The sequence below is a fragment of the Oryctolagus cuniculus genome, chromosome 7 (genome assembly GCF_051225735.1).
Source record: "Oryctolagus cuniculus isolate XC-2025 breed Fujian yellow rabbit chromosome 7, ASM5122573v1, whole genome shotgun sequence".
Classification (NCBI taxonomy): Eukaryota; Metazoa; Chordata; class Mammalia; order Lagomorpha; family Leporidae; genus Oryctolagus; species Oryctolagus cuniculus.
The window spans coordinates 119684547-119708333 of record NC_142873.1 but is presented as its reverse complement, the minus strand read 5'-3'; the positions used below and the strand labels follow the sequence as shown (position 1 = coordinate 119708333).

The following is a 23787-nucleotide window of genomic DNA, read 5'->3' as shown; positions in this document are numbered from 1 at the left end:
ACCCGGTGTGCCGGCGCCGCAGGCGGAGGATTAGCCTAGTGAGCTGCGGTGCCAGCCAGCAATTTGCTTTTAAGATGCTCAGATCCTGGGGGGTGGGGGCGCTGTGGTGTAGTGGGTAAAGCCGCCGCCTGCAGTGCCGGCATCCCTTCTGGGCGCCGCTTCGAGTCCTGGCTGCTCCACTTCCGATCCAGCTCTCTGCTGTGGCCTGGGAAAGCAGTAGAAGATGGCCCAAGTCCTTGGGCCCCTGCACCCACATGGGAGACCCGGAAGAAACTCCCTGCTTCTGGCTTCAAATCACCTCAGCTCTGGCCATTGCAGCCAATTGGGGAGTGAACCAGCGGATGGAAGACCTCTCTCTCTGTCTCTCTGTCTCTCTGTGTCTCTCTCTCCTTCTCTCTGTGTAACTCTGACTTTCAAACAAATAAATCTTCAAAAAAGAAAAAGATGCAGAGATCCTAGCAGGAAGGAAGGAAACAGGACAGTCAGCCAGCAAGCCAAGTTCATACTCCAAGGACTGAAGAAAAGGGGCCAAGGGGTAGGATACTGGGAGACGGGTGAGGGCGTCATTTCAGTTGGTAATGCATGGAGGGGTTACAGAGGGCGGCTGAGGAAGAGGGGACAGCTCAACACACCTGGGGACAGGGCGGGGAGTGCGTGCTGGAGGTGGAGATAAAACAAGAATGCACATATTATATGTTTAGAGGTGAAAATGTGTAAGAAAAAACTAAGAATAAAAAAAAAAACGACTGTAATAGGTTAAAGAGAGTGGGAAATGAGGAAATGGAGACCAGGACTACAGACAATTTGCAGACTTTTGTGTAAGGGAGTAAAACTTCCAATTTCTGGTTGCAACTAGGGTCTTGGGGTTCAAAAATGAAATAGAAGAGGCCCCTCCGTGGGTCATTGCCCATTGTGCTGGGCTATGCAATGCTCTCTTCCCAAGATGTCCGGGAATACGTTCCATGGTAACAGGCCCTTTGTTGCCAGGTGTGATGAAGCAAAGGCGCTCAAGAATATCCTGCATTAGCCCGGTGGATCCAGGCAGGAGGATCAGAATCAATAGTAGGAGAAGGGACGATGGAAGCAAGAGGTTGGAGCCATGCAAGGAAGGAGCCTGATCCGATCCTGAAAGAGGCAAGGCAATGGGGCCTCCCCGGAGCCTCCAGGCAGAGGGGACACACCAGGACGGGAAGGCCCAGCAGTGCTAAAGAGCAAGTGATGTTTTCCCAATCGCAAGGGACTGCGGAGCAGATTCCTTTCTGGTTCTGCCCTAACAGTGTTAAACTGAGCTCCGGGGTGCTGTGAGTGAGCAGAAGTAGCACCAAGGGAATCCAAATAGAAGCCTTGGCTAGAAGGCCTTGCTCTGCCTCTAGTCCTTCCTTGGAAGGTGCCTTCGCAGCTTTGGTCTGGGAGTTAAATGAGGAAATAGCTTCAGAATAGATTTCTAAGAATATTCTGGCAATGTTAAGTGCTACCTGAGTCCTCATAAGTAAAGGATGATGGCCCAGCTTCCCTGGCCACCTTTAATACCCATCTTTTGTCACCTGTGCCATTTGAAAGTCAGCCTTAGCCCCAGGTTGGTCGTTCTTACTATACCAGGTGTTGCACCCCCACCACACCTGAACCTCTCAACTGGAGAAGAGAGATTATGTTCTGGATTCCTAGGTTGGCCTGACCAGGCCATTTTGACATCTACTGCAAAGGGCTTATTCCAAGTTTCTGTAGCAGAAGTCTCGGCGTCTCTCTCTGTCTCTCTCTCTCTCTCTCTCCTCTCAGAGAAAGTTCTCTGGCCCAGCAGGATGAGCTGTAACTGAGAACCAGGCTGCAGTCCAGGTTCTGCCACCTGCTAGCAAATCTCTTCTCCTCCCTGGATCTTCATTCCGTCCCATGTGGAAAAGAAGACAGTACAAGTTGCTTGGTAGAACTGTTGTCGGAATTCAATGATAGGGATGTAAGGAAAAGTGTGCTCAACTCTAAAGCCTAAGGCAGATGTTACCAAATTCTAATGATTTCTTCAGAGAATCCTAGCACCTTGTCACAGCTCACCGTTTTACAGAGGGAAGCTGAGCAGAGAGAAGCTGACTCACTGGGACGGTTACATGGTGCCCAGTTGTTTGGTCAACACCAGTCCAGATGTTTCTGTAAGAGTATTTTGTAGGTGAGCAGATTTGAAGTAGGGCAGATCACCCTCCGACATGTGGGTGAGCCCCTGGCCAATCCGTTGAAGGCCTTGAGAGAAGAAGAAGGAACTCTGCCCAAACACTTGGGCCACCTTCCACTGGTTTCCCAGGCGCATTTGCAAGGAGCTGGATCAGAAGTGGAGCAGCCAGGATTCGAACCAGTGCTCCTAAGGGATGCCAGTGTTACAGGCGGTTGCTTAATGGGCTGTGCCAAAACGCCAGTCCCTAGGAGGAAATTTCTAAAGTCACAACACTTGGGAGGGGGAGAAAGGTGCTTCTCTTCAAGTGTTCTGATGCTGGGAGGTGACTCGGAGGCAGGGCTGGCTCATAGACAATCCAGACCTCAGAGGTTTGGGATTGCTCCCTTCCAGGCTTGTCAGGTGTTCCTAATCAACTTGAAGGCATTTGTGACGTGGTGAAAAAGGAAATTCAAAAGAAATCATGCCATGTACTGCTGATGAGATGAAGAGAAAGGGGTAGCGTGAGTTAGCAAAATGCCACATCTGGCGAGCGCTGTGGCCCTCACCAAGGAAATCACTGAGCCAGGTCGCAGAGCAGTGGTTTCCAGAAGTTGGCAACGGCCAGCTGGGGAGCCGTGGAAGTGCATTCTGCTTCTGGAGCACTGGCCGGGGTTAGCACGTGTACTTCACACAAGCGGACCCTCCGTCCCTCCAGTCATGGGGCGCATCCCAGCACGCCTCTTGGAGAAACGGGATGACGTTGGTGGGAGGAGGGAGACAGTAATCCTCCAACTTGGGGCCGGTGCTGTGACGTAGCAGGTTAAGCCTCCGCCTGCGACTCCGGCATCCTGTATGAGTGAGTCCCAGCTGCTCCGCTTCTGATCCAGTTCCCTGCTAATGTGCCTGGGAAGGCAGCAGAAGATGGCCCTGCCACCCATTGTGAGACACCTGGATGCAGTTCCAAGCTCCCAGCTGTTGCAGCCATTTGAAGGGTGAACCAGATGGAAGATCCCTCTGTCTCTCCTTCTCTCTCTGTAACTCTGCCTTTTAAATCAATCAATCTTTTAGAAAACACCCTCCAACTGAAGTGCTGAATGAGTAGGCACGTGTTTTGCAGATGGGGAAAAAAAGGCTCATTGCTGTGATGGACATTCCAGGAAAGTCTGGGGGCAGGGGTGAATCCCAGGTCAGACTGGCCCCAATGTCCAGCATTTTCCAGTGGCTCTGAGCAGGCTGAAATGGAGACCGTGGCAGGCCTAATCGCATTCTCTTCCCTCCTCCCACCCGGCAAACACACGAGGTGCAGGTCACCACGTCTGTCTTCATCCAGAGTGAAGCAGTGGTGCCCTGTGTCCTGGATGAACTAAGAACAAACCTGCGAGGCGTGGATCTCACGACCGAGTGGGGTAACTGAGAAAGCTGCACTGACAGTGTTTGTGGGCTCTGGCTCTCACGTTCACGTGTTGAAGCTCTAGTTCCCCGTGGGGTGGTATTTGGAGGTAGGGTCCTTAGGAGGTAATTGGAGTTGGGTTAGGTCACAAGGGCAGAGCTCCCACGATGGAATTAAATGTTCTTATAAAGAGAGGAAAAGGGACTGGTGTTGCTGTGCAGTGAGTTACGTCCTGGCTTACGACACCTGTATCCCATATTGTAGTACCACTTCAAGTCCTGGCTGCTCTACTTCAGATCCAGCCCCTGCTAATGTGTCTGGGAAGGCAGCAGAAGATGGCTCCTGTCACCCAAGTGGGAGACCCAAATGGAGTTCTGGACTCCTGGCTTTGGCCTGGCTCAGTCTGAGCCATTGCAGCCATTTGGGGAGTGAACCAGCAGATGGAAGACCTATCTCCTCTCTCTGTATCTCTGCCTTTCAAATAAATAAAAAATATTTTTAAAAAAGATTTATTTGAAAGAGAGGGAGATGGAAAGATAGAAAGAGAGATCTTCTAGCTGCTAGTTCACTCCCCGGATGGCCCCATGGACCAGGCCTAAGGCTAGGAGCCAGCAGGTGGTGGCTTTACCAGCTACTCCACAACACCGTCCCCAGGACAGGGATTTCTAAAGAGAAAACGTAGCAGAGCCCACAGACTCCCTGAAGTTAAGTGATTAGCAGGAGCGGGGGAAAGCGAGGCAGCGGCCAGAGTTCACAGGACAGAGTGCAGGAGAGGAGGACGTGGCCAGCAGAAGAGTCATGGGGACGTCCCAGAGTGCCCAGCCGAGTGCTGGCAGCTCCCCCATGCCAGGGAAAGAAGCGGGGTCCTGACGGACTCACGGGTTGGGAAGAGCCTCGTTATCCGCGGGGTAGTGGGGATGGCATTCAAAGAGCCTTGCCCTAGTAGTGGGCAAGAGTTAATCCTAGGTAATAATTTTTTAAATGAAGATTTAATGTTTATTTGGCAGAGCAAGAGAGAGAGAGAGAGATCCACTGGTTTACTCCTCAAGTGGCAGAATAGCTGCTGCTGGGCCAGGCTGAAGCCAGGAGCCTGGGACTCCATCTGGGTCTCGCACATTGGTGGCAAGGACCCAAGTACTTGGGTCATCTTCTGCTGCCCGTTCGAGTCCATTAATGGGAAGCTGAACTGGAAGTGGAGTAGCCAGGACTCATACCAGTGCTCTGATATGGGCACCAGTTCGAGACCCAGCTGCTCCACTTCCGATCCAGCTTGCTGCTAATCCACCTGGGAAAGCAGCACAAGATGGCCCAAGTGCTTGGGCCCCTGCACCCACATGGGAGACCCAGATAAAGCTCCTATCTCCTGGCTTCAGCCAGCCCAACTCCGGCCACTGGGGCCATTTGAGGAGTGAACCAGCAAATGGAAGATTCTCTTTCTGTCTCTCCCTCTCTCTCTCTCTCTCTCTCTGTATCTGCCTTTCAAATAAATAAAACTTTTTTTTTTCAAAAAAGGAAATATGAGTTGCCCAGTTTTATGAAGATACTAAAAGTATGTTTTAAACAAGTGAATTTTATGGTACATAAATTATACTTCAATAAAGTTGTTAAATTAATACTCATTGTAAGAAGCAAGAAAATATACATAATGAGGAGAAAAATCAATAGATCTGCATCAACTCAGAACTAATACAGAGGTGGACTCAGCAGAAAGAGACATTGAAGGATATAATTGTGTTGCGTATGTTGAAACATTAAGGAAATTTAGTTAAGGAAATATATGGAAGATTTAAAAGACCCAAGTCCAACTCCTACAGGTGAAGACAACATTATCTAAGGTGAAATTAATAGCACATTAAATATTTCAGGAGAAAAAATGTAGTGAATTTGAAAACAGCAATAGAAAGTATTTAAAACAAAACACACAGAGGAGAAATAATGTGTAAAACATGAGTGAGGCATCAGTGAGCTGTGGAACCCCATCTTGAGCCGGCACTGTGTTGTAGTGGGGGCTAAACCTCCATCTGCGGCACCAGCATCCCGTGGGCGCCGGTTCAAATCCCAGCTGCTCCATTTCTGGTCCAGCTCTCTGCTGGTAGCCTGGGAAGGCACTGGAGGATGGCCCAGATGTTTGGGCCCTGCACCCACATGGAGACCCAGAAGAAGATCCTGGCTTCTGGCTTCGGATCAGCCCAGCTCCAGCCCTTGAGGCCATTTTGGGAGTGAACCAGTGAATGGAAAATCTCTCTCCCCCTCCCCTCCATGTGTCTATTGCTTTGCCTCAAATAAGTAAATAAACCTTTTTTTTAAAAAAAGAATAACATCTTGCAGCCCAGTGTGTATGTGTGTAACTGGAGACTTGGAAGGAGAGGAGAGAAAATGAAACAGGAGGATCTAAAGAAATAAGGATTAAATATTTTGCAGATTCAGAGCTGGTATGGTGGTGCAGTGGGTTAAGCCACAGCCTGCAATACTGGCATCCCGTATGGGCACCAGTTCACATCTCCGGTGCTCCACTTCTGATCCAGCTCCCCACTAATGCTCCTGGGAAGGCAGGGAAGATGCTCTAAGATGCCCTAAGACCTAGGGCCCCTGTACCCACATGGGAGATCTGGATGGCTCCTGGCTCCTGGCTTCGGCCTGGCCCAGACCCAGTCATTGGGGAGTGAACCAGCAGATGGAGGATCTCTGTCTCTCCCTCTTTCTGTAACTCTGCTTTCAAATAAATTTTTTTAAAAAAATCTTACAAAAAAAAAAGAGAAAAAGTTTTTTTTTTTTTTTGCAGATTTGGTGAAAACAAATCCAAGAAGCCCACGTATAAGACATGAAAAAAAGAACACACCTAGGCACATATCATCAAATTATTCAAAACCAATATAAAGTTGGTTTAAAAAAAAAAAGTTTATTCGGGGCCTGCGCCGTGGCTCACTAGGTTAATCCTCCGCCTGCGGCACTAGCATCCCATATGGGCACCAGGTTCTAGTCTCGGTTGCTCCTCTTCCAGTCTGGCCCTCTGCTGTGGCCCGGGAAGGCAGTGGAGGATGGCCCAAGTCCTTGGGCCGTGCACCCCATGGGAGACCAGGAGGAGGCACCTGGCTCCTGGCTTCGGATTGGCATAGTTCTGGCCATAGCAGCCATTTGGGGAGTGAACCAACCGAAGGAAGACCTTTCTCTCTGTCTCTCTCTCTCACTGTCTAACTCTATCTGTCAAAAAAAAAAAAAAAAAAAAAAAAAAGTTTGTTCATCTTAATAGGGAAGGAAGGAGAGTGCAAGAGAGAGAGGAGACAGTCTTCAGTCTGCTGGTTCACTTCCCAAATGCTTGTAACAGCCAGGGCTGGCTTGGGCATTTGGGCTGAAGCCAGGAACCCGGAGCTCCATCTTGGTCTCATATGTGGGTGGCAAGGACCTAAATACCTGAGCCATCAGCTGCTGCCTGCAGGGTGTACAGTAACCGGGAGCTGAACTGGAAGCAGAGTGGCCGGGACTCAAACCAGGCCCTCTGATACATGAGGTGGGTTTCCCAAGCTACAGCTCACCCCTGGGCACGTGCCCACCCCAAGAAAATCTTAAAAACAGCCAAAGAAAGACAAGACACCTTTCACATAGGCCTAAAGGAACAGTAAACTTCTCAGTGAAAAAACCTCTTTAGGGCACTGAAGGCATTTACCACCAGCAGAGCCTCCTAGAGGAAGTCCTCGGGCAGACGGAGAACGATGCCAGACAGGGATGTGAATCTGTACGTGAACATAAGAGCCCTGGAAGGAACCACGGGCTAAACGCACGTCTCCTTCCTGGTGTCTGAACATCTCTGAAGGCGAGCGGCTGCTTGAATGTCAGCGGTGGGTTGTAAAGTGTCACAGCAGTTGGACAGGGCTGGAAGGGGGCGTTGGAAGGGCAGGATTCTAGAATCTTCTCCCACTCACAGGAGTGAAATGCGCTAACAGCACTGGGGGAGGGGCCAGGGCTAAGTGGAAGGTTTGTGCAGAAACCCCAGAGCACCTCCAGAGTGAAGTGCAGTTTTAGTTTATGAGCCGACACGGGGGTAACACGCAATGATAAATGGTATTTAACTCAGACAGAGTCACGTAAAGGCGGGGAAGAGGGAACAAGGAACAGATGGGACAAAGAGAAAACAAACTGTGAGCACATTGAAACCATATCCATGATCACATTAAATACCATAAATGACCGTAATATCCCAATCAAAAGGCAGAAGGCATTGTGAGGGTACATGTAAAAACAGGGGCCAGCGTTGCGGCACAGCTAATGCACCTGGGAAGCCAGCAGAGGAAGGCCCAAGTGCTTGGGCCCCTAACCCAAGGCCACAGGGCTTTTATCCTACTTGTTCTTCTAGAAGGTTTATAGTTTTAGATTTTATAATTAGATCTAGGGGCACTGGTGCTGTGGCCTAGTAGGTTAAGCCTCCACGCCTGCAGTGCCGGCATCCCATATGGGCACTGGTTTGAGTCCTAGCTGCTCCACTTCTGATCCAGCTCCCTGCTAATGTTCCTGGGAAAGCAGTGGAAGATGACCCGAGTGCTTGGGCCCCTGCACCCACATGGGAGACCCGGAAGAAGTTCCTGGCTCCTGTTCCGGATTGGCCCAGCCCCAGCCATTGCAGCCATTTGGAGAGTGAACCAGCAGATGAAGACCTCTCTCTCTGTCTCTCCCTCTCTCTGTCTGTAACTCTGCCTCCCAAATAAATATATAAATCTTTATATATGTTATGTTATGCTATACATAATTAGATCTAGGAGACATTTTGGGTTAATTTTTGCATATGGTACAAGAAATAGGTCAAAATTATTTTTTTTCCTAAAGATTTATTTGAAAGGCAGAGTCACAGGGAGAGGGGGAGAGACCTTCCATCTGCTGATTCACTTTCTAAATGGCTGCATTGGCAAGGGTTACACCAGGGCAAAGCCAGGATACAGGAGTTTCATCCAGGTCTTCCATGTGGGTGGCAGGGGCCCAAGCACTTGGGCCATCTTCTGCTGCTTTCCCAGGCACATTAGCAGGGAGCTGCATCAGAAGTGGAGCAGCCAGGACTCGAACAGGTGCCCACATGGGATACCTGCATTGCAGATAATGGCTTAATCCATTGTGCTACAAAACAGGCCTCTAGGCAATGATTTTTTTAAAATTATAACACCAAAAGCATGATTTATTTTAAAAATTTATATATTGTACTTAATCAAACTAAAAGCTTTCTGCTCTCTTTTTAAAAATATTTGTTTATTTATTTGAGAGGCCAAGATCTTCCATCTACGGTTTACTCCTCAAATGGTTGCAATAGCCAGGCCAGGCCAGGCCAAAGCCAGGCACCGAGAACTCCATCCTAATCTCCCACATCTTCTGCTGCCTTCCCTGGCAGCAGAACAAAAACCCACAGACACCCACATTGCATATGGGAGTGCCTTGGCGCCTGGGGTTGAGTCCCAGTTCCATTCAGCCCTTGCTGATACAGACCCCGAGTGGCGTAGGGGATGGCTAAAGAGGTTGGGTGTCTTCTACTTACACGGGAGACCAGACTGAGATCCTGGCTGCTGGCTTCAACCTGGCCCAGCTTCGGCTGGTGTGGACGTCTGGGAAGTGAACCAGTAGGTGGAAGCTCTCTATCCATCTGTCTCTTCCTCTCTGCCTCTCCAACTTAATAGAACAGGGGTAGAAACTGCATTATCCCATGGGTGGAACATTCTAGAAAAGTGCAAACTCTTCTGTACTGATAAAGTGAATCAGTGGTCGCCCAGCTGGGTGGGGGGAGGGGGTGTGAGGGAGGGACTACCAAGGAGTCGAAGGAAACCTCTGAGGGTTTCCTCAGAGCAAGCTTACCTGTGGTTCCATTTCCCAGGAACTTTTTGTCCCCTCCTAGGCAGATGTCAATTCATGAAAGTGTATGCTTTACTTAACATACGCTAAATTGATCTTCTGTATATAAAGATAATTGAAAATTAATTGTGATGTGAAGGGGAAGGGGAGAGGGAGTGGGAGAGGGGAGCGTTGTGGATGGGAGGGAAGACACGGGGCGGGGAGGAGGCTATTGTGGTCCATAAGCTGTACTTTGGAAATTTATGCTCATTAAATAAATTAAAAAAAAAAAAAAGAAAGTGTACGCTTTAACATTATGGCTTATTGTGTGTCAATTATACCTCAACCAGGCTGTTAAATAACCCTCACTGAACTGTGTACTTGAGATCTGTGCATTTCACTGTATGTAATATATATAATTATATATAATGATCATGTATGTACATAATTGTTTCCAAAAGGACTCAGACCCGCACCAGGACCAGGAGTTGCTGGGGACCCTCAGAACTCTGCGCCGGGGCCTCCGCCCTCTGGGGAGAGGGGGTCCTCTTTTGCCAAAAGCCTGGCGGGGCCCTGAGCTCCTGGCTGGCTCGAAGGCTTGCGCCTCTGTGAGCGTAAGGCTGCAGGGAGAGTCTTCGGCAAACAGTGGCGGCAGACAGCTAAACCGGAGCAGATTTCCAGGCCGGTCCCTAGGGCCGAGCCTGAGCCACTTTAAATTCCATTAATCTATCCGCGCGTGTTTGCACAGCCAGGAACCTGTTGTACTGAAAGTACTGATCTCCGAGCTGGGGCCAGGCAGGCTGAGAGATGGCAAATATTGACGCTGGTTCCTGCTGCAGGCGGCTCTGCCCACATGAGCCAGGGGAGGGGCCTGACTGGCTGCCCTAGCACCCCTCGCTCCGCGCCTTCCGGAGGTGGCTGGTTCACTCCCCAAATGGCTGCAAAGGCTGGCTGGATCAGGCCAAAACCAAGAACCAGGAGCTTCGTCTGGGTCTCCCACGTGAGTACAGGGGCCCAAGCACTTGGGCCATCAGCAGGGAGCTGGATTGGAAGCAGAACAGCCGGGACTCGAACCAGTGCTTACGTGGGATGCCCGCATCGCAGGTGGAGGCTTAACCCACTGCACCACGACACGGGCTCCGACACCTGCTCCCTTCTGAAAGGAAGAACCAATCAGCAAGGGAAGAACAAATGCCTGTCCCTTGGCCAACACGCGACCACCTCCCGTTTGCAGGCTGAGGCCCCCTGGCCTGGGCTCCAGCTCTCCTCCTGGTGAGGGGGGCACCCGGCTGGGATAGCGAAGCGTCAGAAGGAGCTTGGCAGGCTCTGGATTTGCGCCTATCAAGGTGTAGCTCCTGGCTCTTCCTCTAAAAAGCTGTGTGATTTCAGGCAAGGTTGCTTGGTGTCTCTGTGCCTATGCAAAGTGCAGGGCCCAGCCCAGGCTCCCAGAATGGTGGTCGAGAGGAGCAGAGGATGCAGACCACTGAGCAAAGCCGCAGGAAGTTTCTGGAAGGTTTGCAGTGCTGGGCACGGGCCAGACGCCACTGAGCGTTGGCTCCTTACCACCCAGGGTAGCCTCCAGTGCTGCGCCTGGCCCTCCTTCTGCCTGGCGCTTTGCTGCTTCCTCCAGGTTGGCCAGCAAGGATCACGTGTGGGGAGAAACGCCTTAGTGGCACCCCACCTGCTGCAAACCTCTGCCAGCCCCTGCGGCCCCCCAGTCACGTGCCCTCTGCACAGCCCAGAACACAAGGCTCTCTGCATACTCCCGGCACCCTCCCTGCACCGTCCGGGAAGCCCCCGCACACGCCCCTGTCCTGCCCTGCACTGACCAGTCCATCTCTTCAACCTGGCAGGCCCTATCCCTGCTCCCCACCTGGCCCATTCCCAATCCTTCAAGACCCTGCTCAGGCACCACCTCCTCCTAGAAGCCTTCCCTGATCTCCCTGGAGATAGCACAGAATGGTGAGCTGTCGTGGCCAGAGTCCAGATTTCACAGGGGGCACACCTGGCTCCACAGCCCTCGGCGAGCAGCCTCGCCTCTCCCCGACAGGTGTGTTGTGTTCTTTGGAAACAGCGGCTACTTCACAGAGATGTAGTTTGAGACCGCTGTGGCCCACTGCCCATGGGATGAAGCAGCACGCTGTGCTCTCTGGGAGCCGGGCCCTGCTCTCTTCTCTCACCTCGTCACTGCCTGTCCCCTCCCTGCCACCCTATGCTCTGGCCACGGGGGCCCGGTTGCCTAGCAGTGATGCCCTCCTCCCCCACCGCTACCCCGGAGAGCCTCCCAACCCCCCAGCTTCCCTCCCTCCTGGGGAGGGAAGGCTCCAGCCGGGTCATCAGAACAAGGGACACCAGAGGACTCCTGCGGCTTGCACTGCCCTTGCAGAGCCTGGAGCTGCCCATGCCTCAGGCAGGGTCCGAGGGGGCCCTGTTCCGGGAGCAGGTCCCCGGCTGGAGGGGGCCAGAAATGCACTTGTCCTGGCTCTGTAAGGTTCACTCCTTGCTGCCCTGCGCCCAGTATTTCCTGCTGTCCCACTCGCCCCTCCACGGTGCAAGGTGCCACCTCCTTAGGAGCCTCTTCCCTGGGGGCCGGCACTGGCCCGCGGCTTGGCCCTGCACAGTGTGCGGAGGCCGTGAAGGAACGGATGAGCGAGGCAGTGAAGGGACCAAAGCGCCGGGCTCCGGGACGCCCCTTTTCTCTGTAGATCTCACACGAGGGGCAGGTGTCTGGCTCAGTGGTGGCGTTGGAGGGCCTGGTGTGCTTTGAGTCCTGGCTCCTCTGCTCCCGATTCCAGTTTCCTGCTAATGGGCGCCTAGGGAGGCAGCCGGTGGTGGCAGGCTTCTGGCTTCAGCCTGACCCTGCCCTGGCTGGTTCGGCTCTCTGGGGAGTGAACCAGCAGATAGAAGAAAACTGTCTTTGTCTTTCAGATAAAGTTAAAAATAATGATAACAAGAGGAGAAGGATTGGAAACACTCACAGGAAGTCTGATACACAGCATCAGTTCTATTGATTTCCGGGGGTGGGGCACGTCTGTCTCCCTCGCCGGGAACCCTCCCACTGGCCGGATCCCCGGGGCCTCTTTCAGACTAAGGGAGGGACACTTGCTGAGGCGACCTTTTAAAATCCCTGACCGCACCTGCCAGTGTATAGTCACTGGTGGCCGGTAGGGCCCCTGGGCGGGGCTGCCACAGCCTGTGCTGGCGTCCCATTGCCAGCCCTGACTCTATGAATGGTCCCGGGCCGTCATCTCCCTTGCTCCAGGCCTCAGTTTTGCCATCTGGCTAGTGGGGATGTCCATCCTGCCTGCCTGGGTGCTGCGAAGGCATGCAGAGAAGCAGCTCACTCGGACTCCAGGACCGAATGTAGCCCCTGATGTAAGGAGAGCTGGGCGCCTGGGGTGGGGTGGGGTGGGGGGCCAGGGCGGGGCTGGGGGCGTGGCCGGGGCGTGGGGAGGGGCCCCTTGGTGGCTGTGCCTCCCAGTCTCTTATCACACAGCGTGGAGCCCCCGGGTGCGGCTTCCCAGGGTGGGACCACAGGGCCTGTCTGCGAGCACTGGGTGCCCTGCGAGGGTAGCTCAGTGGAGAGAAATGCTAAGGTTGCGTGCAAGTCCAGTAACACCTGCCACAGGTGCCAGATGGGCATGAGGTGGCCCCACGGGGCTGCATCCAGGACCCAGAGCTCTCCCTCAGGGGGCCCAGCTCGGGAGCTACAAGTCTGTCTCAGAGCGGAGGAGCAGGATTCGCCCTCGGTCCCCAGGGACAGGCAGATTGCCCCCATCTTTGTGAGAAGCTGTCTGGCATGGTAGTGAGCTCCCTGTCACTGGAGGTGTGCAAGAGGCGATCACTGTTCAGTCGGTGTGTAGATCCCACTACAGGTAAGGTGCAGAAGGCTCCTTCCTCCTCCCTTGCTCACGGTCACCAGCAGGGTTGTCGGCGCCACTCCATCGCTGGTCCTCGGCCTGCGTGGAGGCTAGAGGCCGGGACAGGAGTACTCGTCTGACCAGTCGGAGCAGTGCTGCACGTGGTCCCGGCACAGGCTCCTCGGGATACAGCTGCAGTACTTGAAGACGGTGGGCGGGCAGCGCCACCAGCCAGGGCCGCAGGGCGGGCACGCACTCACTGGGGAGAGAACAGCTGCTGGGTCCTGGGCCCTGTGTCCCAGGGCCCTCCCTAGCCCGGAACCCCGCCACAGCTCCCGAGACCCCGGCCCACGTGACACAAGCTGACTGTAATCCTGATCCTGCCGCGGTGACCTTGCTCGACCCGGCTGAGCCTCGGTCTCCTCCTTGGCTCCGGTTGTTAGACAGCCAAGGCAGGCAGGCAGGACTCACAGTTTAACAGGTGCACATCGCCTGCCCTGTGCTTTCTCCCGTCCACCCCCAGCTCCAGCCACACCAACCCACTAGGACTCACTGAGGCGCCTCTCAGACTTCTCTCCGTTACCTTGCGCCCTGGGCCCCCCCAGTCCTCGCCTACCCAGCCTCGGCCGCTTGGGGCCCTGCCTCTTTTCTAAGGCCTGCTGAATGCTGCCTCCTCCAAGAAGTCTCCCTTGATTCCTCCTGGGCTCTGGCACTTCCTTTTAGTGTAAGATGGGGTCCTGGGAGTAGGAATGTGCCTGAATTCTGGTGTCAGCCCCAGCTCCGGCAGTGCTCAGGATGTGTTTGTTGATCGAACTTAGAGCAAACTAAGTGGTCTGTGCCTGTGGCCGCCCCTGCCCTTCCCTCAGTGTAGCAAGTGCCTTTTCCCCTGGGAGCTTCTGTTGGCCAGCATGTGAGCTGGGGCCGGGGCTTGATTGCCTGCTTTCCCCCCAGAGCTGTGGGGAGGGGCAGAGGAGATGAGGGAACTCAGGTTCAAGGCCCAGGGTCCTCCTCCGTGCCCTCCCCTCGCCGTGGCGTCCCCACCACGAACCTCCAGAAGGAGCCACGGGGGTGGTAGTGAGCACCCCGTCCCTAGGACCCCCGAGACGCCCGGTCAGCCTCTATGCTCTAGCGCCCTGCCCCAGGCCAGCCTCTGCCCAGAGCCCCACCTGGGCTCAGCTCGTCCGAGCAGTCACCGCAGTGGTTGGTCCCGTCACACTTCTGGTCTGAGTAGATCCAGGAGGCTGGGTCCCCGCAGCGGGCCACAAGGAAGCCTGGGAGGCTGCGGGGTGCGTCTCCTGCAGAGGGAGCGATGGGGTGGGAGGAAGTCCGTGCCCGGCACGGCTGCCCCGGGGGGGCCAGAGGTGGATCCTCCTGACCACGCCAGCAGCTGCCGCACTCAGGGGCATCTCCCACCTCTTGCAGAAGGGGCTTGGGGAGGGGGAGGGGGTGCAGTGGAAGGGAGGCACGCTCTCTCCAGCACCCCCAGCGAGGAGCCCTGGGAGCCACTGCCCCCGGCCCCACACCCCCATGCCGCTGCTGGCATCACTCCTCCCTCACCCTTCTCTGGAGTCATTCCACCTTCAAGTCCCCTCCAGGAAGCGCCTCCAATGGGAATGCGACAGTGTCCGTGTGAGACCACACACCTGTGCCCCAGCGCTCGGGAATGTGGGCTTGCCCCTTGCCTGGACGTCAGCTCCACGGCAGGCAGCTGTGAGACAGGCCTCCAGAACGTTCACACGCACTGCGGCCCCATCACTACAGGCACAGGAGCCCAGACCGGGGAGGGGACGAGCCCGTGCTCTTTGGGTGGCCAGACCCTGCCAGAGACGGCCTGGGTGCGCCTGGGGCCTGTGCTGAATAACTGGGGACGTGTTTGGAGAGGATGAGGAACAGGGCACGGAGGAGTGGGGGCCAGGGTGTGGGCTGGGGAGCAAGAGCGCTATCTCCAAATCTCTGCCCTGCAGCCGATGATCATGGGAGAGGGGTTAAAACACGGCTCGCCCCGGGCAGGCGGGGCTGATGGAGGGCAGAGTTGGAGCCAGAGACAACCGGCCATTCTGAGCTCTGGGCGAGGAAGACCTCATGCTGGGAGTGGCTGCTCCACGTGTGGTGAGCTCCCCTTCCCAGGAGTATGCAAGCCGAGGCTGGGCGGCCACCGTCGGGCCCGATGGAGCTGACTGGGTGACTCTGAGGATCGCTTCTGCACTGGAGGGTCTGTGCCGAACCACCTACCCCGGTCCCAACATCCCCGACCCCCTCCCTCTTGTGGGTCCTGCCATTGACCCGCAGGTTCCATGCCTGCTCCAGGAGGCACGCCTCCTCTCCGTGGGAACTGTCAGCTCTCTCAGGTGTGGGCCCAGGCCTTTCTAGTCACTCACCCCCTCATCCATTCAGCAACCCTGATTGCCCTCTGTCCCGGGCCCTGCAGCCCCACCATCAAGCAGACCAGGACTGCCCCGGGGTTGGGGGGGGTTCACAGCCTGACAGGGGTGGCAGAGGTGCCAATCGAGGGTGACAACTATTGTCACTAGGGCTGAGACACAGGAAGGCTCAGGGGCTGTGGGAGCCCAATGGAAGGAACTTAACCTGGTGTGGGAGTCAGGGAAGGCTTCCTGGAGGAGGTAACGCTTGAGCACTGCCTCAAGGATGAGTACAGGTTCTCCGAGAGTGGAGGTGACTCATGTGTGTGCATGGCTGGGAAAGGGTGGGGGCAGGTGTTCCTGGCTGGGGGCGACCCATCATCCGAGACACGTGGACACGAGGGTGTGAGGTATGTTCAGGGTCAGCGGAGCTTTGGGGTGGCTGCAGGGAGGGTCGGGGGCAGGTGACCCCTGAGGCTGGGGCTGGGGCTGGGGCAGGAGCAGGCAGATACTCACGGCACAAGGCCTCGTCCTCGTCCTCGCCGTGGGTACAGGTGCGGATGCCATCACAGACCCCGCTGGCCGGGATGCAGCTCCTCCGGTCGTGGCACAGGAAGCCCGTCCTATTTGTCCGTGTCACACAGGCCTGGGCCCCTGAATGGCAGGGGATCAAAGAGGGTGCTCACAAGGGCGTCACCCGGCTAGGCAGACGTCAGACTTGACCAGGTTCCCTCCTTGGAGCACCCCCTAGCTGAGCTGGGGCAGGGGCTGGGCAGGGGGCAAACCCAGGACCCTGGACTGAGCGGTGCAGGTGGGGTTTGAGCCCCAGCTTAGTCCCCTTCCCGCTGCTTGGCCTCGGGCAGGTGACCTGAGCTCTCAGAGCCTCTGTTGCTTTGCCGGCCAGTGGGGACCATAGCGCCTCCCCACCTAACTGCGGTGGGGAGCAAATGGATGGGTACAGAGCCAGGAGTACCTCTCCTTGCTGAAACCCAGCCACACCTCGCAGCCGCCTGCCGGGGCCACGCTGCGTTCCTTGAAGCGGCCCTTGCGGTGCACCTGCCGGTGCCAGTTCAAGTGCAGTCAGCGCCCCTTCCCTCTGCGCCCAATTTTACTGCCTGAACAGCACTGATCCGTGTTCGTTCCACTGGGCCCCAAACTCCCCTGAAAAGTCTCATCAGCCACCGTAGGGGAATAGGAGACCCTCCCCTAGGCTGTGTCAAGGAGTTAAAGGAGAGAAATGGTGGATGAGCTGGGCGGGCGGGCCCCCCCAGACCACATGTGCACACAGGTACTGAGTGGGGGTGAGAGCATCTTTGTGTCCTGCGCACGTTAACCCTGTCTTGGTCCTCAGACCAGCCTGGGTTGCTGGAGGGAGCTGGCTCTCAGGGGTACTGGTGTTGTCACACACACACAGATGTGCATACAAATACTCCCACACAGTCAGGTATGTGCACTCACAGACCCCTGCAAACGCTGGCACATGCATGTAGATGTGCATCGTCGCACAGACACACACGCAAACACAGGCACGTGGGTGTGTGACTGCAGCCCACACATACCCCGCCCAGGCTGGGACAGACTGTGAATGGTACCTCCTCCCCCACCTCCTTCCCTTCCACCTGCCCTGCCTGGCTATGAAATGATCACTCAGAGAGGAGAAGGTGACCCTAGCCCCCAGCTTACGCCCTTCCATGGCTCCTGGACCACAACTCCCTCCCCGGGGCAGCCTTGGGGCCTCTTCCACCTGCCCTGCCTGGCTATGAAATGATCACTCAGAGAGGAGAAGGTGACCCTAGCCCCCAGCTTACGCCCTTCCATGGCTCCTGGACCACAACTCCCTCCCCGGGGCAGCCTTGGAGGCCCCGGGCTCCCAGCTCACCCACTGCCCCAGCCACTGGTGTCCACACGCCTTCCCTGCTGGTCCTCACGCCTCCTCCATCCCCAGGAACTGCTCACATGCTGTTCCCTGTGCCTGAGTGACTTGTCCTGACACTCCCTCCACCAACCACTCCCCTCTTTCCCCTCATGCTCAGTGCCCTGTGGCTTCTCCAAGGGCCATCCTGCCTCTGAGACTGGACCAGAGCCGCTGCTCCAGACTCAGCCCTCCCGCTAGCCTGGTCTGAGTGTGCTACTCAGAGGGACGTCATGGCTGGTAGCCACTGGGGCCAGGTTGCTGGAATGTACTGGACACGGCCCTGATCTCTGGGGTGGAGACAGGTGCATAGGTGGATGAGACCTCCCAGGGGGACTGGGGCAAGGTGAGAGCAAGTGTGGGAAGACAAGGCTCCTAACCCAACCTGGGGCTCAAGGAAGGCTTCCTGAAGGAGGACTCCAGGGCAGAGCCTCTCGATAAACTCGCATCACAGGTATGCAAATGGAGGCTCAGAGTCACACACAAGGGGACCTCAGAATACTCGCGGAAAAGTAAAAGATACATTTATTTTGGTGCAAATATTTTTTGAGCTCCATGCATGGTTTTTTCATCATGCACACTTTCCGCGAACTTTCTATAGCGCCCCCGTGTGTTTGTGGGTGTACAGGAGTCTGTCCAAAGTCACTTCGTGGAGAAGTCTGGCGGGCTCAGGACTCCTGCACCTGTGGCCCCTTGGCTCTCCCCTGCTGACCCCCCCCCCCTGCCTCCCGCCGCCGACCCCAGACCTGGCGTGCGTGGCGGGAGTCCAAGGATGATGGCCAGCGCGACGAGGGCGGCGAGAGTGGCCAGCAGGAGCAGCAGAGAGGCCGAGAGGCAGGCTCCCCGGCGCGAGCAGCAGAGGGGGCTGCAGTCTGCTGTGAGGGAGACACAGGCATGGGCACCAGGGCTGGGGTCCTGGGGTCCCCCAGCCCCGCACCTGACCCCTGTCGGCCGCCCCTCCCCCTCGCATGGGCTGGGGCAGGGACACCTTTGCACCGCTCTGTGCCACTGTCCGGAGCCACCCCTCGCCAGGTGCCTGGCCGTGGCCTGGGCCTCTGCTCCACGCCCCAGCCTCCCATCCACCTCCTCAGGACACAGGCAGGGGCAGGCACATGTGGCTCCAACCCCTACCACAGGGCAGAAACCCCAAGTCCTTCAAGTTACTGATGAAGAACCTGCAGCTCGGCGGGGATGTCCACATCACTGCCTGCGGGGCTGGCATGCGAGTCCCTGTCTGAAGCCACAACCCATGCCCTCTCCACGCGTCTGGCTGCTTGTCCACTTGGGAGCCCGCCAGGCTGCCGGCTGCCTTCCAGCGGGGCTGCGGGGAGTCCCTTCACTTCCGTGTGCCTCAGTTTCCTCAGGTGGGAAGTGGGGCTCACAGGAGCTACCCCGGCATTTGCCGAGAGTCCGTGGTGTGGGAGGGGGTCTGCACGGAGCTGTGGCCCAGGCGCACCTGCCGTGTGCCGAGCTCCATTCTAACCACGGGGGAACAGCAGTGACTGCGGCCGCCTCTGCTCTTGCAGGCCTGTACTTTGCTCCTTGAATTCTCCCTTGCTTGCAAAACAAGGAAAGAAAGCTTCCCTGGGGACCCACTGGGCGCCCTTCTCTGCAGAGAGCACAGAAGTAGCTGTCACTGTGGCCCTTGCCCTTAGGAGCAAGGGGCGGGCACAGATGAGGGAGAGCGTGAGCTACGTCCTGTCCGGGTCTCAGGCCCGCGGACAAAGGGGCAGGAGCAGGTCTCACCGATGCCTGTGACAGCAGAGTCCAGGCCAGAGGCGGGCACACAGTAGGTGCTTTGTAAGTGCTTAGTGCACAGGCTGCCCCAGAGGTCAGGGAGACAAGGGCAGGCCCCCAGTTTGCATCCGCGTGGGTCATTTTCATTCAAACCCCTCCTAGTTCCCCGGAGCTGCCTCCAGGTGGACCCGTGCCCACGTGCTGCCAGCCCCAAGCGCCAGGTGTCAGCGCAGCGAAGAAGCATGGGCCAGGTGCCGGGGTAGGGGGGCTGGGCAGGTTGGGGAGGGCACAGTGAGGGTGTGGAAGGAGGAACGGCCTGTTGGGTGGCATGCAGCCAGGATTGGGGGACGGGGAACAGGAAGTGGCCTGGCGTGGGTGGAGCCCAGGATGGGTGTGCACGGGGAGAGGAGACAGTGGGCGATGCAGACGAATCTCAGTCGGAGCATCTGGCACAGCAGGCTAAGCTGTGTCCGCGAGGCTGCATCCCCTGTGTGCTCCCGGTCACGCCCCGGCTGCCTGGCTTCGGATCCAGCTCCCTGCCTGGGAAAGCAGTGGATACTGACTCAACTGCTTGGGTCTCTGCCACCACGTGGGAGACCGGGATGGAGTTCCCGCTCCGGGCTTTGGTCTGGCCCAGCCCTGGCCATTTACAGGGAAGATCTCCCTCTCTGTCTCTGTCTCTCTGTGCCTTTCAAATGAATACATAGATCTTTAAAGATAAGTTAGTAAAACAGATGATTCCCGCAGCCCGGGTCAGCGGCTCCCGGGTCTGTTGGCAAACACAGGTTCACTCAGGTAACCAGGGAGACGACGTGTCACTGGGCCAGCAGAGGCCGCTCCTCCAATACTTGTGTGGCCTGGCCAGCCGTGTGCAAGGTGTGGTCACAAGAGAGACTCGAGACATTGCACTGCTGAGCTGGACGCCCTCGGTGGCCAAGCCTCTCCCTGGAGCTGGAGCTGGAGCTAGAGGGGAGGGCCTCTGCTCCACACCCACCCCCACCACGAGCCCGCACCTGGAAATCCACAAACACCAGCCTGAAGCAACAAGGGCACTGGGGCGCTACCACCAGAAGGGCCGTGCTGCCCTACCTCGGAATTCGAGACCTGCACCCTCCGGCCCCCAAAGCTCCCTCCCAGCGTTATGACCTTGGCCTGGTTGCCTAACTTCATGGCTTCAGCTGTTCCTGCCCACAACAGGGCCCCCCTCTCAGAGGGGCCCTGAGGGTTGAAAAAGACCCTGTGGTGCCAGGTACACAGTAGGGGCTTGATCCTTTGCGGCTGGCAGCGTCATCTCTCCGGGGCTCTTTCCCCTTGCTGCAACGTGGGCCGAGACGGAACACATGGGAGACACCCCATCAGTGAAGGTACGGAGTGCTGTCCTAGCCACACAGTGAGTCTGCCGTGTTAGCAGGCGCTAAAGAAGCGTGTGATCCTGACTCACATCGTCCCTCAGAGGTAAAGAGAACTGCCCAGGTCACCCACTGCTGCTACCGGTGGGTACTGCGTGCACTGTCAGCACCTGAGCGATAGGCGGCGCTAGTAGGTGCTCAGTAAGTGACTGTGGACCTGGCTGGCCGGGACGCCGGGAGCAGAGGACACCACAGTGGGAGGCAGAGGTCTGGGCTCCCGCAGAGCCCCCAGCCCAGCTTCAGGCAGCCCCCCTGGGCGTGGGGAGTGCCCGCCTTTTACCTTCCCCTCTGGAGAGTGTTTTGGTCCTAGCAGCAGCGTTGCCAGTGCCATCTCCCTGCCAAGAGAACAGAGCAGGGGGTGTACTTGGGTAAGGGAGTCAGCAGCCTCAGGGGTCACGGACAGCTTCAGATGGAATCACTGGACCCTCCCAACGCGGGGTGCTAATCGCCCTAAGTCACCCTGACTGTGTCACAGTTACACACCTGTCCCCCGTGCCCCATGCTGGGAGCGCCATTTCTTCCACTGCCTGCCTGCCACAATCCGCCCCTCAAACCTGCCCAGGCAGCTCCCCAGCGAGGCTTTCCCTGATCTCCTAACATCATCCACTCCCCTGGCCCCTGTGCACCTGCACCCCAGCTTCCTCCCAGTTCATCATTGAACTGTCCAGCTGTGTCACGTGTGGGGCCTGATACCTGGGAGTGAGCCCCTGGGGCAGGGTGGGAGCTGACTCACCTCAGTGGCTGGGGCAGGTGCAGTCTTAACCTGGCCCCTTTCCTGCCCTCACCTGAGTTTGCTTCCTGCATCAGGAGCTACGCAGGGCCGCACTTACCTGGGGGAAGACCTTGTTCATGTTTCCAGCTCTCAGCGTCCAGTCTCCAGGGATACAGGGCAGGTTCCCTCCCTTGTCACCAGGGCAGCCTGGAGGAGGGGCCTCGCCCTGGCCACGCCCTCCCAGGCAGAGGAAAGGAGAGCAGGGTCCTGATGCGCCAGGCCTCTCCCCACTCTGCAGTCCAAGAGCAACACGCCAAGGCTGCAATCCTCATTCCCCTCTTACAGACCGCAAGCAGAGCCGAGATTCGGAGAGGGAGACACAGCAGGTGGGAGGGGTGAGACTTAAGCCCAGCGATTTTGCAGGGCCTGCGGTGAGACTGGGAGCCGGCAGCCCTCAGCGTGTGAAGAGGCAGCCAGTCATGGCACAGGTCACTGTGTCAGTGGCCAGTAAGAAGGGTCATTTAATTAAATAGAGAATTCAGGGCTGGTGCTTTGGCATAGTAGGTAAAGCTGTCGCCTGTGGCATCCCGCATGGGCACCGGTTTGAGTCCTGGCTGCTCCACTTCCAGTCCATCTCTCTGCTATGGCCTGGGAAAGCAGCAGAGGATGGCCCAAGTCCTAGGGCTCCTGTACCCACATGGGAGACCCGGAGGAGGCTCCTGGCTCCTGGCTTCGGATCACCACAGCTCTGGCTGTGGGGGACATTTGGGGAGTGAACCAGCGGATGGACAGTCTCTCTCTCACACACACATACTCTGCTTTTCAAGTAAATAAATAAATCTTTTAAAAAGAATATGCATTTCCCACTAAATTATAAAGCAACTGTAATTTTTCATTGTTTTCTTTAAAAATGTGGCAGGGGCTTTTCCCATTTGTGGCTGAGATGAAGCTCAACCCTTCTGTGGCTGAAGGAGGCATTGCAATGCAGGAAGGCCGAGTCTCCCCCGTCCGGGAGAGCTGAGACAGAAGTTCAAGGTGTGCTCCATGCCCGTGTGAAAGGAGGCGCAGTGCGAGAGGTGCGAGGACACCGTGAGGGCCGGCAGATGGGCAGCATGGCCCGGGGCTACTGGAAAAAATCTGCCATCCACACTGAACAGGTGCGGCGGAAGAGGCCACAGGCACACCTGTCCTTGTGGCAGTCATCCAACAGGGTGGTTCCTGCTGGCTTGAAACTGGACAAACACCACAAAAAAGATCCTTTTTTTTCCTTTCTATCCCCCTCCGACCTCTGAGTGTCACAGGTCCCAGGGAGCACAGTGTCTTCAGGAGTGGTCAGAGCCCAGCGCTGGATGTCAAACAGGTCCCCAGGTGCAGCCTCTCAGGAACCCGGCCCAGGAGGAAGCCACCCCTCCCCTGCCCTGCGGCACAGGGCCACCGGGAGGCAGCCTCTTTTGTTCTTACCTGGACAGGTGGCAGAGGTGGCCCTGGCGGAATCACCGGGATGGTGCTGGCAGAGGGCGGCCTCTCAGCTTGAAAGCACGCTCTTTGCACAGCACGTAAAAGGATCCTGGAACGCAAAGCCAGGTCTCACCAAGTCTGACAGGGGAAGGGCAAATGTGAGGAAGCAGCACTCAGGAAGATGGCGGAATAAAGTAATCTTAGAGACAACTTTCACTTAAAACTGCTAAAACAAAACAAGCACACGAAACGTGGCGGGGCGGGCGTTGGCCTAGTGGTTAGGACACCTGCGTTCCGTCTCAGAGTACCTGGTCTTGAGTCCTAGCTCCACTCCCTTCCAGCTTCCCACTAGTGCCCACCTTGGGAGGCAGCAGGTGGAGGTGGCTCAAGTGCTTAGGTCCTGCCACCCACGTGGGAGACTGGGATGGAGTTCCTGGCTCTTGGTTTCAACTCAGTCCAGTTTCAGCTGTCATAGGCATTTGGGGAATGAATCAGCAAATGGGAGATCTCTCCTGTATGTCTCTATGTGTCTCTTTGCCTCTCAAATAAATAAATAAAATTAAAATATGGCAAGTGCATTCTAGTTTTCTCTGAGACAGTGCTGGGGGTGGGGATGAGGCAGGGGCAGGTTGTTGGCTCTAGTGATCCCTTACTAAAGATTTATTTTGTTTATTTGAAAGGCAGAGTGACAGAGAAAGAGAGAAAGAGAGAGAGAGTGAGAGAGCTTTTCCCTCTGCCAGTTCACTCCCCAAATAGCCACCATGGCTGGGTGGGCCAGGACAAAGCCAGGAGCTTTTTCCAGGTCTCCCAAGTGAGTGCAGGGGCCCAAATACTTGGGCCATCTTCTGCTGTTTTCCCAGGTGCATCAGCAGGGAGCTGGACTGGAAATGGAGCAGCCAGGACTGGGAACTGCTGTTGGTGCTGCAATGGGATGCCGGCATTGCAGGCGGTGGCCTAACCTGCTGCACCACAGCACCAGCCTCCCCCCAGCGACCCATCTGTCT

The 23787-nt window shown here is 56.4% G+C and overlaps 1 protein-coding gene and 1 non-coding gene across 4 annotated transcripts; both read right to left on the bottom strand.

The window, feature by feature from the left end:
* Positions 1–324: 324 nt before the first annotated feature.
* LDLRAD1 (low density lipoprotein receptor class A domain containing 1) lies at positions 325–23192 on the bottom strand. Of its 3 annotated transcripts, none has more exons than XM_008265219.5 (6): positions 21444–23162; positions 20894–20948; positions 18214–18339; positions 16072–16209; positions 14362–14490; positions 325–13454 (listed from the first exon to the last, which is right to left on the bottom strand). In XM_008265219.5, exons 1-6 carry the CDS (start codon positions 21462–21464, stop codon positions 13306–13308), a joined length of 618 nt encoding a protein of 205 aa, XP_008263441.3. In that variant the 5' UTR covers positions 21465–23162; the 3' UTR covers positions 325–13305. The 3 variants fall into 3 exon arrangements, with proteins under 3 accessions (XP_008263441.3, XP_002715657.3, XP_089156718.1); XM_002715611.6 differs by having other exon boundaries at positions 18214–18342; positions 21444–21679; XM_089300592.1 differs by lacking the exon at positions 14362–14490 and having other exon boundaries at positions 18214–18342; positions 21444–23192.
* Positions 22599–22689, bottom strand: LOC127493869 (small nucleolar RNA SNORD88). The gene has a single exon (XR_007924406.3). It is a non-coding gene; the product is annotated as a small nucleolar RNA SNORD88 (small nucleolar RNA).
* Positions 23193–23787: the final 595 nt, after the last annotated feature.

Excerpts from the sequence above, each read along its gene's own strand:
- LDLRAD1 (XM_002715611.6), bottom strand. The coding sequence starts at position 21,464 with ATGAACAAGGTCTTCCCCCAG. Across the intron at positions 18,343-20,893 it reads AACACTCTCCAGAGGGGAAG|CAGACTGCAGCCCCCTCTGC; the intron begins GTAAAAGGCGGG and ends TCTCCCTCACAG. Across the intron at positions 14,491-16,071 it reads CGAGGACGAGGCCTTGTGCC|GAGACGCACCCCGCAGCCTC; the intron begins GTGAGTATCTGC and ends CTCCCTCTGCAG.